Source organism: Lates calcarifer, linkage group LG19, assembly GCF_001640805.2.
Source record: "Lates calcarifer isolate ASB-BC8 linkage group LG19, TLL_Latcal_v3, whole genome shotgun sequence".
NCBI lineage: Eukaryota > Metazoa > Chordata > Actinopteri > Centropomidae > Lates > Lates calcarifer.
In genome coordinates, this window is record NC_066851.1 from 2,711,456 (window position 1) to 2,724,736 (window position 13,281).

The 13,281-nt window shown below is 40.6% G+C and overlaps 1 protein-coding gene across 1 annotated transcript; it reads right to left on the reverse strand.

Moving 5' to 3' along the window:
- Window positions 1-5,343: 5,343 nt before the first annotated feature.
- On the reverse strand, window positions 5,344-9,827 carry LOC108897892 (G-protein coupled receptor 135). Its single transcript, XM_051078265.1, has 2 exons — window positions 8,209-9,827; window positions 5,344-6,808 (listed from the first exon to the last, which is right to left on the reverse strand). The coding sequence occupies exons 1-2, from the start codon at window positions 8,322-8,324 to the stop codon at window positions 5,467-5,469; spliced, it is 1,458 nt and encodes a 485-aa protein (XP_050934222.1). The 5' UTR covers window positions 8,325-9,827; the 3' UTR covers window positions 5,344-5,466.
- Between the last annotated feature and the right edge of the window lie 3,454 nt (window positions 9,828-13,281).

Genomic DNA, 13,281 nt, shown 5'->3' on the forward strand with positions numbered 1-13,281 from the left:
AACTTCTGAAAACATTCCACAAACTGAACAAATCAGTGGACATGGTCGAGGACTCAGTATAAGAATGAGAGCAGAAATGGTCTCCATTGATAAAGAGACAGCATGAAAATTTGAACATGACAAAAGTGTGTGTGCCAAACTTGTCCCAAAACGTCTGACTCCTGATCAGAAGGAAAAGCAGTTTCTGTCCCAAAAACAAATCCCAGTGTTTGATCACCGCCCCTGTTCACCTGATCCAGCACCGTGTGACTTTTTCCTTTCTCCTAAGATCAAATCTGTGCTCAGAGGAACATGTTTAGAGTCTGTGTCAAAAGTTAAGACAGACCTACTTCAGTGGGAGACCTGAATGCAGCGGTGTGTTGATGCAGAAGGGGAAAATGTTGAAGGAGAAAGACACTGAAAATGTTTATGTTCAATGAAATTGTATTATAGCATTAGTCTCATTATTTAATAGCCATACCTTGTATGTTCAATTTACAGTGAGTTCATTCAGAATGTCACCATGATTTATTCTAAGCCAACTGAACGTGTAAAGAAACCACAAACCAAAGTGTGACCTGTGTAGAGATGGCTGAGAGCGCTGCATGACTGAGTGGAATGCTGCACAGTGCAAAGAAGGAAATCAAACATCATTTCTGTGTTCTGAAATGAACTCTGGACAAAGCCCACAGAGTCAGGTCTGTTCACAGCACATGTTTCCCAAATCTCATCATCTCTCTGGTTTAGACATTCTCCTTGACGTCGACTAACATTCTTGAAACTCCAGTGTCATTTTGAGAAGACAGCAATTAGTGATGACGCGCAATGCCTCAACTTTGTCGTAACGTCTAACATTTAATGCCTGATGGCTGATGGTAATCACAAAAATCATTTATTACTGAAAGAACAAGGTGGACATGAGGAGCAACAGGAAGTAGACAAAGTTAAAGTGTTTTTCTATGATTCAATACACATGTATAACATGAACATTTACATTAACATCACACCTTAACTGCTTGGGCTCCATCTGTGCATTTTTCATCAGATGTCCACTCCTCTATCAACACTGGCATGCGAGCTAAAGGAGGATTACAGTCGACTGATTTAAGCTCAGAAATCCAGGAATACACGGACAGTCGAGGGACTAAAGGTCAGGATATTATATCCTCAGATTTGACCATTCTTCTTTGAATCACTCAACTGTATTGAAGTACAGTAGTAACCTGCTGTAGTTCTTTTTGTTTTTGATCGGTGGTACCAGCTTCAGACTGATGACCAGCTTAAAAATGCAACTATCAAACAGTAATATAATGGAGTTAGACATAGGTCCTCCTCAAATAGCTGCAACATTAAAATGCTGTTTACATATTCATTTCAGTAATAATTAAATGTTGTCATAATAATAATGTAATACAGATGGATAATAAAATGGGGCTATACAGCATAGCAGCTGTATAGCATACAGGTATTTTTACTTTTATCAGATGAACACTTCCTCCACCACTGTTGGTATCAGAGCAGATTATCTGGGGATGAGGAACTGAGGCAGAGAGGAAAGGGCTCACACTCAGATGTAAACTTGAAACCACGGTGGCTCATTACCTCAGGGCTGTGTCTGAGAGGAAGAGTTTACACACACACACACACACACACACACACACAATGATGCAAAACAATAGTTTGGTTTCACTGAAAGATACAATCAAACTCACTGAGCTGACTTTGATTGTGTTTGAGTGTCACATGACATGTTTCTCAGTGCTATTAATATCTGGAGATGATTTCTCTCTGTCTCTCTCTCTCTCTCTCTCTCTCTGTGTGTGTGTGTGTGTGTCTGTGTTATGAAGCCAGGGGACATTCCAGCACACACTTGGCTGTTCCTGAACAGTGCAGGTTGACATTTGATTGTCTCACAGCCTAAAACACTAGACTGAAGTCAGCTTAGCTGAGATAAACCATTATCTCTGAACCTGTCACAGAAACAGTTGCAAACCATGAGCAGCCATGCAGAGAGTCGCCTATACTGTCCAGGACCAACAGGCTGGAATTAGAACAGGGTTGTTAGAAGATTGTGAAATCAACTGCTGCTGTGTAATGAGCACAGGACTCTAACTTTTGGTATTACAATGAGCATTAATATAAAACACTCCTGCCACTGTTAAGGCTGAACAAGAATAAAAGTCTAATGTCCTACTAGCTCCCCCTGGAGGCTACAATCTTCAGTACAGCCTGACTAAACAACACTACTGTGTATTTTTTACACAGGGTAAAGGATCTGAATACTATTCAGTTTGATGGGACAATAATGTTTTACATAGTAACAGTACTGAGGCTCTGGGAGTTTTAGTTTGAAGAAAAACGTGAAATTAAAGAGGAAATATCAAAATGGTTGGATCATCTAAACTAGATGATGATTTAAAACCCACAACCCACATGTCCCCGTCATCTGTGTGTCTGGCTGTTGTGTGTTTATAGCTATTAAAACAGTGCTGTGCCCTGTTCTGCTGCGCCTCAGATCTCCTGTCCTGGTTGTGTTTGCCTTTAAATAGTCCTCTACAGTAACAGTCTTCAAAGACAGGTGACCTTTAGAGTTCAGTACAGGATGTGAGCTCATTTAAGAGATCCGTGACACAGGACAGCAAATAAATAAATAAATAAAATACAAAATAAACTCATTTTTTAAGTTATTTATATCTTATTATTGTTATTATATGTGCTAACTAACAAGGTGGACTCCCAGACTAATTCATCTTCTTCATATCTACATATACACTATTACTCACACATCTTTTTTTTTTTAGTAACCTTTGTTTTTATAGGTATTTAAAGTGTTATTTTTATCTCAGTGGTAAAGATGAGACGCTGACGGCGTGAAAAACACATTTAAAACGAGAATATACAAAAGTGGAATTTGAAGATTAAAAATGTAGCAACCTCTTTATTGTTGACAAAAAAGATGATATGAAAATACATTTACACATATAGGTCAAAGCGATGACAACACCTTTTCCTTCCTGCTTGGTACCTGATTCCCTGCAGCACCCGTGGTACCAAAACTTAACATTTACAGAGCATGGTTTGGTTGATTACAATAATTGACCTCACTGAAAATATAAAAACTCAAAAAAATGTCCATTCAGGTGAGGGCTACTCTTATTAAATGGTTGTATTTTCTGATCTTTTTTGTCACTGTAGCCAAACGTTTGCTGAGGTCACTCACTCACAGCCTAAGATTTCTTATGATGGTTTCCTCTATAAGATGCTTCCAAACTTATGTGTGGTGCTCACTCTTTATCTATATCTAATCTGATATACATACAGTAAACTGAACAGAGCCATCATCACTATTATTCACACATGTGCTTTCCCTGCTCTGACAAGTCAAAAGGTCCCGTGTGAAAAATGCTCTTTCTCTTGTATAATTCCATCTTGTGAAATGTCACAATATTGCTTTTCAGTAACATCAAGTGACAGTTGTAGAATACTACAATATTGTCAAATGTTTTCCAGAGCCCTCAGTGTTATGTGATCAAGTTAAAATATTTAAACTGGTGTGCTCCTACTTCACTGACAAGTACAGAACATATAAGATAGAAATAAGAGCTTATGTAAGCATGCCTACATTCAAGACTTGCAGCAAGACAAAAGACAAAACTCTGTGCCTGAAATACATTTAATTCAGAATCTGAGGATCTCCTCAAATGCTGTGATGAGGTTCATTCTGGTTTTAGAGAAACTAAACCTAGTGGATGTGTTCAGTATGTAAACAAACAAATCTTGAAAACTGAACCCCGAATCCTCAAACTGAACTGAGTGTACCGAGTCATCGTCCCCAACCACCTCAACTACAATACTGCATACAGTTATTTATTTTCTGGTTAAAATTTACTGAAAGACAGCAAAATTTATTAAATCAGTGATAATGAATGGGGAGCTCAGCAGTAGATATGGTTGTGCCATTTCATTTGTTTAACACAGCTTCTGCAGATCTATTGAATTGAACAAAACAGTCTGAACCAGGAAGTAACTGAACTAATAATCAAGACCAAACTGTTGACCATGAGAAGCAGGACTGGTAACATCATGCTGTTGTATTTAGTCACAAATTTGCTTCATAATGAGTCAAAGTGTGTGTTAATGCTATGGATCTGGTCACAGGTGCAAGGTATTTGTGCAAATCATTTGTAATTCATCAATATGGATCAAGTTTAGTGAACCTCCAACACCAAAACAGTTGTGACCATTGTAGGAACTGTACTGTACTGTGGTGACTGTACATAAAGGTGGACAACACCTCTCCACTGCCTGACACTGTACAAAAATGATGCCAAAATATGAGTGCTGCCATTTTGTGCAGGTGACGTCATTTGGAGCAGTGATTGGAGAGTGCAGCCTCGGTATCAAATTCCCACCTACACACCTGACCAATCACGAGTCAATCACAGCTGTCAGTCATGATGTCACACCCTGTTTTTACATGTTTTTATACAGTCATTGGTCCATAACAAAGGAAGCTGGCGTAGCATGCTAGCCTTGTTACACCATCCACTTTCTTATGTATAAACTGCAGACAATTATGAGAAAGAAGTCAACAGTACAAATGTGTCTCTTGAATAAATTGTGTTACCTCTACAAGCTAGCTGCCTAAAACAGTGGTTTGAAAAGATAATGTGACTGTGATGTGATAATGTGTCGTAGTGGTTAGCTTGCCGGCTCCAGTACTCTGAAATCAGCTTTTTGGCGCGGATCTTTGCTGTGCCAATTTCTGATGTGACCACATCATTAGAGGTTCCATCAAGTTTTGTCTTTGCCTCTGGCAGAGGACAGGCTAGTCACCGTTTACATGACAGCGAGAGGTTGCTTGTTAGAAAAGTTTAACTTTAGGTTGTTTTACACATTTAAACAAATGGCCAATGATGTCTCAAAATGACACGTACAGTACATATATGTTTTAAGCATGGAAGGTTTAGGATTAAGAAAATGCTAGATCTTTTATCAGTTTCCCTTATCCACATGCTGCATCTAGAAATAAAATGAGCAACACAAGCACAAACACATCATGTGCCGTAACAGAAATGTTTTGTGTCACCTTTCATGCTTAATCACTGAGGGGATTCCAGAGATCCTTCAGGTGGTCCCGTGGATCCTTGAGATGACTTCATGGTGTCCATCAAATTCAGGAGAGAATTTAACGTAAAGAACTGTCAATGGCTATTTTTCAAAACAGGTGCTTAAACTGAGTTTTCACCATCATGTCTTCCCACACCGTGTGAACAATTCTGCAATTTAATAGTACTATATGAACAACTCATGGTCCTTTTCATACCTGGGTTAGGGTTAGGATCTCATCATGTCAGGGTCTCTGATGAGACAGGTGTCAGGTATTTCCAAAAATGTCAAACTGGTGACCGTGGCCTCTAAATCCATCACAATAAATACAAATAAGATTAATAAAATTATTAGATGGTTAAGAATTCTTCTGCAATGTCACAAGCTGGTGTCAGCTGTCTTCATCTTTCGAGCACTGACAGAGTTGGGTAGTGTTGCAGTATCAGGCTGGGCATCCCTGCAGAAGAACACAGCAGGGTTTTTACAGGCCCACATTGCCACCTCTCCTCCTTTACCAGGACTCGAACTCGACAGGCGGCTGTTATTATTCACCCCTACGCGACTCACGTAGCGGTCTCTTATCCTCTCTGCTTGGTTAATCCGAATCTCACGGTTCTGGGTTTGGCTGGAGAGGTACGCAGCAATATTTCTGGTCCGATAGCCCTCCTCTCTGCTCCGTCCCAGTAACATGGATATGTTGGGGTTCCTCATAGCGTAGATCAGAGGGTTGATAGCTCCATTTGCCCAGGCTAGCCAGATAGCCACCGTGTCCATTGCAGGGTTGAACGTATAGTCTCCCATTGCTGTGACCAACCCCATTAAACAATATGGCCCCCAACAAAAAATTATAAAAACAATCATAATCAAAACTGTGGTGGCTGTTCGCATTTCACTGTAAAATCTAAGTAGGTATGCATACGTGGTCACAGGCCTGACTCGGATTTCTGAGAGCCGCACTGTCTTACAGATGTTATAATGACAAAAACACATGAGTGAGAAGGGCAGTAAATAACATACAACAATAAGGCAGATGCTATAAGCTGTCCCCATGCGTGAAGTCCCAGAATGGAACACATACATACAGTGGTAGAAACCTCGCTTATGGATTTCTGTAGGTGTTCGGACTAACAGATACCAAGGTAAAGAGAAAATGACTGCCGTTAACCACACAGCTATCAACAACTGAGTTGCTTTCTGGCGTCCTATTTTAGCCTGTGGCTGTCTGACTATGGCATAGTACCTGTCAAAGGAGATCAGAGTCATAGTCAGGGTGGAAATGATACCAAAGCAAGTGTTGAAAAAGCCATTGGCTACACAGAAATGATCCCCGAACATCCAGATGCCGTCCTTACTGAAGAGCATGACAAAGGAGAATGGCAGACATAGAACAGCTGTGAGGAAGTCAGACAGCGACAGTGACATGATGAAAGCGTTGGTCACCGTTCGAAGCTGTCTGTGTTTGATGATGACGATGACGACTGCCGAGTTACCGAGGCTGGACAGAAGGAAGATGGAGAGGAGCACCAGGGCCTGAGCTGCCACTGTGATGCCCTGCAGGACAGAGTTACTCTCCGCGGCACTCAGCACAGATGGGGTCGATGCCTGATGGGTCTGACTGAGCTCACTCCCTCTTTGGTCTCTAAACACTGATAGGTTTCCTGTGGCTCCCACTGTGGCCTCTGTGGTGGTGGTCACAAGGCTGGTCACTATGGAAACAACCCTTCATAACCGAAAAAGAAAAAAGGAAAGTGAGAAATCCCTGTGCAATTAGCACAGTCTGGATACAATGTGTCCTCAAAACTAACAACACTTCATGCATATCCAAAAAATAGAAACTGTTTTCATTAGGGTTGGGCTTTAGTTTCACCAAAGTACAATACAGTACATATGATCAAAAAGTATCTGGTCATTCATGCAAGCTTTTGGGACTCCTATTTTTCAAAGATATACTATGAAAACATACTACACTACGCACTACTTTCAAATGTTCAACCAGAGAAGGCAGTAAAGAAAGCTTTAGTTATGTTTGACTAATCAGTAGCAAGTGATGTACTTGTCCAGCTGACGGAATTCTCCATTGACACAAACTGCAGTAGTGACTTCCAGGTGCAGTTAACATTTTTCTCATCAATCAAATGTCAAACTAAGAGTTATTTCTTTTAGTCAACTGAAAAAATCCATACAGCTGCATCCCTCATTTAAAGTTGTTCCCATTTTATAGCCATTTTTCATCAGTTTTTTTTTTTTATGGATATTGTTAGGTAACAATTTATCTGTAGATAGGTGGTATGGTGTCCTAGTTGTTAACCAATCTGAGCTTTGTAGGAAGGATTAACTGTTTGTCCAGCCAGTGTAAACAGTGGTCAATGATATCAGACATCACTTTGAATCATTAAACAAATCAGAGCTGTGGCCTGTGAAGCTGATCTAATAACATCTAAAATGCAGGAGAATTTCAAAAGAATTTAGGGATTTCCCACTTTTCAACTGAATGATGAGCAGCCAAACTGTATCAGTAACTATGCTCACTAGGACTTTGATAGTCTAAATGTAAAGGTTGTAAAAAGAGAGAGGGTCTAAATTTGACAACTGCAAGTCACTTGGTCAACGTTCACCTTGGCGTCCAATCTGAAAAGAAGTGTGCAGGAACAGAAACAGGCAGGAAAATACCTAATTGGAGATTCCTAATTCATCCCATGGCATGAAGAAAGGCTTTAATATCACACCACCCTTATGGTGAGTACTGCAGTGAATTTGATATTTTAGATTTTCGCTCTGATGGCTTGGCATGTTACATGGCCATGGATCACCTAATGAATTCAGTGGTCCTAGAGCTTTTAGAACATGCCAGAGATTGTAGATATTCATTGCTTCCAGTCACAAGGCAGCAGTTTTTTATCAGTATAGTCATCATTTAAGATCGATTCTCCTGGCTAATTGTATCTGCAGAAATGAGCTAGTTTCTCTAAGGGTGTGTGTGGATGGATGGACAGAGGCAGTTGCTCCATTGCTGCAATTTCTTCTGCATAATTTAACCAGTTGTTACATTCGGGAGGCATTCACGTGCAAATGTATAGAGTGAAATGACAGATGGAAAAGTAGATGGACAGAGTGAAATACCTTGGCACAACAGGTGAGGCAGTGCCCAGCTGGTTGGTGAAGCTTGGCCCAGAGTTGTCAGCTGTGTAGTTGCTGGCACTGCTGCCCCACAGGGCTGTGCTAACAGGTGAATCCATCGATCAAGCACCAAAACACCACCAGAAAACTCATCCCTTATCTCACACACGTCCAGTCAGATCAGAGTCAGTCAGTCTTGGTTTCCTGGATTCAGACATAGCTGTTGATAAATGAATCCTCCTCATCCATTTGTAATTTTCTATTTTCATTATTTCCAAATCCATCAACTGAAAAAAGGAAAAGGCAGGAGGGAACACTGGCTTATTAGGCTGATTTGAAAAAAACTGTCAAAGGGCAATATATATACATATATATATGTACTGTAAGCTAATATAATAAAAGTATTAGATATACTGTCTTACCCTTTTTTGAACAATGGATACCAATGTGTTACACCACTGTTGAAACCAGTCAGTAAATGGCTCTGTGACTAATTACATGCAACATCAATTATGCTTTGTTGTAGCAGCTACTGGCTGTACATTTTCCATGCCGCAATACTTCCCAGTGACACCTCTCGTGAAACCCAGCTTTAAGAAATAAGAGGTCACTGATGCCGTGGTTGATCTACAGGAGCCTGTCATGCAAATGGCAACATAAGTCACATAAATTCAAACCATCTAGAATTTACAACTCTCAACTGATAGGTTTTCTCTCTCTTGTCTGTTCATCAACGCTTTGAGATTGTCTTCGGAGGTGGAACCACCTGTTGTCTGTTTTGGTTTGGTCTCATCTGAATTCTCTTGATGGACATACTTAAATACATACTTCAGTCGCAGAGTAAAAACAACACACATTTTGTAACAACAAGCTGGGTAGCAACTGCAGCTGTGTTATGTGTAGCTCCCAACAATTTTACACAAACATAACACATTTGGACCTTCCCCTCTCTGTCTCCTCACAATAAGAGTTCAATACCTTTCCCAGAAATGATGTGTTATTTGTTTACATCCTGTAAAAACATGGCCAGAGTCTATGCTAAAGCCTGCTAAATATAAATCCCCGTTGTTGGGTTGTACAAGACGATTGGTTTATTCCCTTTGTTTCTCGTGTTACCTCAGACTTCTGAGAATTTGTCCCAGTCTGTCCACGTTAACCCCCCCCCCCAGACAAACAAGCTACGCCTGTTTTCCTGCTGTTTGAGCTTTGTTCAGTAGCTACAGCCCGTTTTACTCAGCAGGCTGCGTGTCCAGGAGAGCCTCCACAACAATCACAGCTCCACGTCGTTCATCTCAGCTCTGTACGACTGTTGTTTAGATTCTGGCCTCTGAAATCCTTCGTACGAATTCTTTAGCTGTGATCAACGCCGCTGCAAGAGAAGAAGAAGAAAAACATCGTCGGAGAAACGGCGGCTTTCACCCTGTTGATTTCTGTCAGGAAAAAAAAAAAACAACAGCTAGCCTCGTTTCCGCTTCACTATCTCTGGATTAACCAACCAACCACACGACGGCTGCTTCACAAATCCCAGATGTGGACGAGATTGTTCACGAACTCATCCTCCTCTGTCTGACTCTCTACATGCCTACAACCCCTGGCTCTGTCTTCCCCTCTCTCACAAACCACGCCTTCTGTATGAACGTGCTCACACTTCTCGTCTGACGTTTAATACAGTTGCCATGGTAACTGATGATAGATTTTTGCATCTGTGTCCGCGTAGAATGGTATTACAGGGTGATTGCTAAATATACAATTGAAAACTCATTCGATATACAAGTATGATTTGACCAATCCGGTGATTTACAGCTGTACTCAGATTTCTGCTGCCAGTGGACAAGAGATGAGCACGTGCTGTTAAAGTCAGAGCACGAGCAGCATAAACTGCCCATCCTGAATTTAAAAAGCCTGATGGTTGGTGCAGCTACGTCTGTTTTGTTTGTTTGTTTGTTTGTTTGTTTTCTTTTATCAAGCCTTACCACCATGACCTCCATGTGGTGGAAGGCCACTATTAACTTGAGATGATTTATTCAAACTTTAATTTTCCATCCCTGCTTGCAAATTATGACAAACTTGAATATTTAAACTTTAATTGTCTAATCCAATTTTCTTATTAAAAATGTAAAACTGAAACAGTAGAGCAACTCCAACACCTTTGCAAAGTTACTAGAGGGGTCATTGGAGTTTGCCTATCCAGTCTACCTGTGTTTTGTAGACTTGAAGGAGTTTTGTGATTTTTTTTTCCCTTGTGGAGTCAACTGGGGGCAGTGTGAGATATCAAGGGCCATCCGGTCCCTATATACCCAGAGTGAGAGCTGTGAGTCCATATTCTCGGCAGGAAGTTAATCACACTTCAAGTTAGTGTTGGCCTCCATCAGAGTTGTCCCTTGTCACCATATCTGGACAAAATTTGAAGGCATGAAGGGCATGAGAGTATCTGATTTGGGGACCTAAGAACTGCTTCTGTGCTCTTTGCAAATGATATGGTTTAACAGACCAACCTGGACTGGACGCCATGGTTACATCACTGCAGTAGTGCCTGCACTGTGGTGGATGGCATAAACAAGTGGAGTGTGACAGGAGCGATTCTCTGTGTAAGGACAAAACATGTTCTTGTTGTGCTGCTGGATGTCAGAAAAAGAAGATGCTAAAAAAGTTTACCTTTATTTTTTTAGAAGCCCATTGATCAAAGAGAACCTGTTCGCCACTGAATGGACAAACTGGACTGATTAAATCTCCACTGTTAATCAGTTTATGCTGTTTAGTAACAGCAGCAACTGCAAAGCTGGCAATCTCAGTGAACTATGTCTTCTAAGAATACCAATCACCATTGACCAACATTAGCAACATTACAATGTAATGAAGTTGTGGCATGTAGCATGTAAACAAACTAAATTGCACACAGTATTTATATAAGCATGACTGAATGGGGCATATGGTGATATATCTGGGATATTACTTTACACTGACTGATCACAGGCTTAACGAGGACTTGGGTCCACATAATGTCATTAACAGTAGACCTAAAAGGGTCTGTGTACATAACGGCCGATTGATTTTCATTTTGGAGTGGGAAAACAGAAAACACATGACGAGCCTCTTCCTGTTTTTTTGTTTTGGAATAAGAAACCGTAAAACGAGCTGTTCCGATTTTCGTTTTGAAATAATCAAATCAGAAAACAAAGAACGACTAGTGTTTTTTAAATTGTTGTTTTATATTAATACGGGGAAAATGAGAAATCAGTTACAGGCTTACAAACCATCTGTTTCATCATGCATTAAACTATTTATATATTGCCCCGGAGGTCACCAAATGAACAACAGCACAGGATCCCCATGAGCTAGCACAGTCTGTCAGTGCTTGATCCGTACCCAAAGCCATGATCTGTTGTGCACATACAACACTGCACGATCCAAACATATGTGCAGACATATGTTTTAGATAGCCATAATAGCCTACACTGAAACAACTATAAAGCACAAACATAATGATCTAATAAATTTAATCAAAGTAGTTAGCATGACTGAACTCTGTGAAAGATGTCTGCAGTGTACTTGGACACCATGAAAAGCTGCTGCAATGTAAACAAACAGTGCACACATCCTCATCAACGTACATCTGCGAAAGTGGCTGGTTTAGTCACTGAGAGGCTCAGAATGTTATTCTAATTATCTGACGATATACAGAGACAGACCTTTTTATTAACCAGAATCATCACTTTTTATCTCAACCAGACTCCATTGACAAAAACAGTAATTTAACTGATGAGAACACACTGTAACACCACTCCCTTGATCTGTTAGTTTGTTAAGTTACTCTTCTTAGAACATTAGTGATAGTTTGAAAGAGTAGACTGGTCTGGTCTGGACTGGTGAGTAGATGGGTTTTTGTATGCAGTTTTATGACGTCGACAACCTCTGTAGTCCCATTTAGCCACTTATTAACCTTTTTATAGATTTAAAAAAAACACAAGCGGGGTGTTTAGTGATGTATTTTACAGTGAGGTGGAGTAAGGGTACAATAGTCCCAACTTTACATGGTTACACACACATTTCCTTAATAATAGTCATGGTCCTGAAGAGCTGGAGAATGAAGAAGTAGCAGTGAGGTGCCCACACAGCTGTTTTTTGAGCCTGATTATTTTCTGTGCGACCCTGTGGATGATGTTTAATGTGGGATGCCAAAAGCTCTTGACACAACATGGTAAGAAGTTGCACTTGTCAGCCAGAACGGGAACATGGTCAAATGGAGAGGGCAGAGGATGTGAATCAGACGAGCTACTGTGGGTCTGGATGGGTGCAGGTCTGGCTGGAGGTCACTTTGGCCATTAAAGTACATGGCCAAGACAGGGACTTGACAGTTCAGCACATAATACTGAGATTGTTGGTTGAGCTGTAAATGAAAACATTAAAACTGATAACACAGTGAGTTGAAATGAAATGTGACTAAACGCTGTGCGATAATACAATCACACTGTTTAATAGTTTATAGTATGTGATGTGAACAAAATTCCCCCAGGAGGGGGTGTAGCCTGACCACAGGAGTCTTGACACTAGAGTGTAAAAGGCAGAGCCAACAGAGTGGGACCCGATCATGCTATCAAACCATGGCATCCACTCCCCAGCAGCCCCCTGCTGGTCTCCATTCACCTCCCCCATGCTGCTCACAGGCCTCAAGCCTCCAGGCCCTGCTGCTGCTAATCTCTACCCAATCATCTCCATCCTGAACAATTATTATTCAGTAAAGAAATTTTTAAAAACATCGAAACTGAACAAAAATATATTTGGATGAATGGTGGTGGAATAATGGATTGATCTGATATAATATACTAACACCACTAAGAGCAACCAAAGGCCATAATCATTTAACAAACAAACAAAAAAGTCAGACAGAGACCTGTCAAGAAAAAGCATTGCATTGTGGGATTGTTAGTGGAATGTGGTGTAAATGTAGGAGGCAGGTTTTTTACTTCAGTTGTGGAACTTTTAGGGGAATACATTTACAGTAAATACAGAGTGCTTTAAAATAAATAGTAAGTGGTTTTAAGTTTTTTGGACACTGTGCGACCCTGTGGATGATGT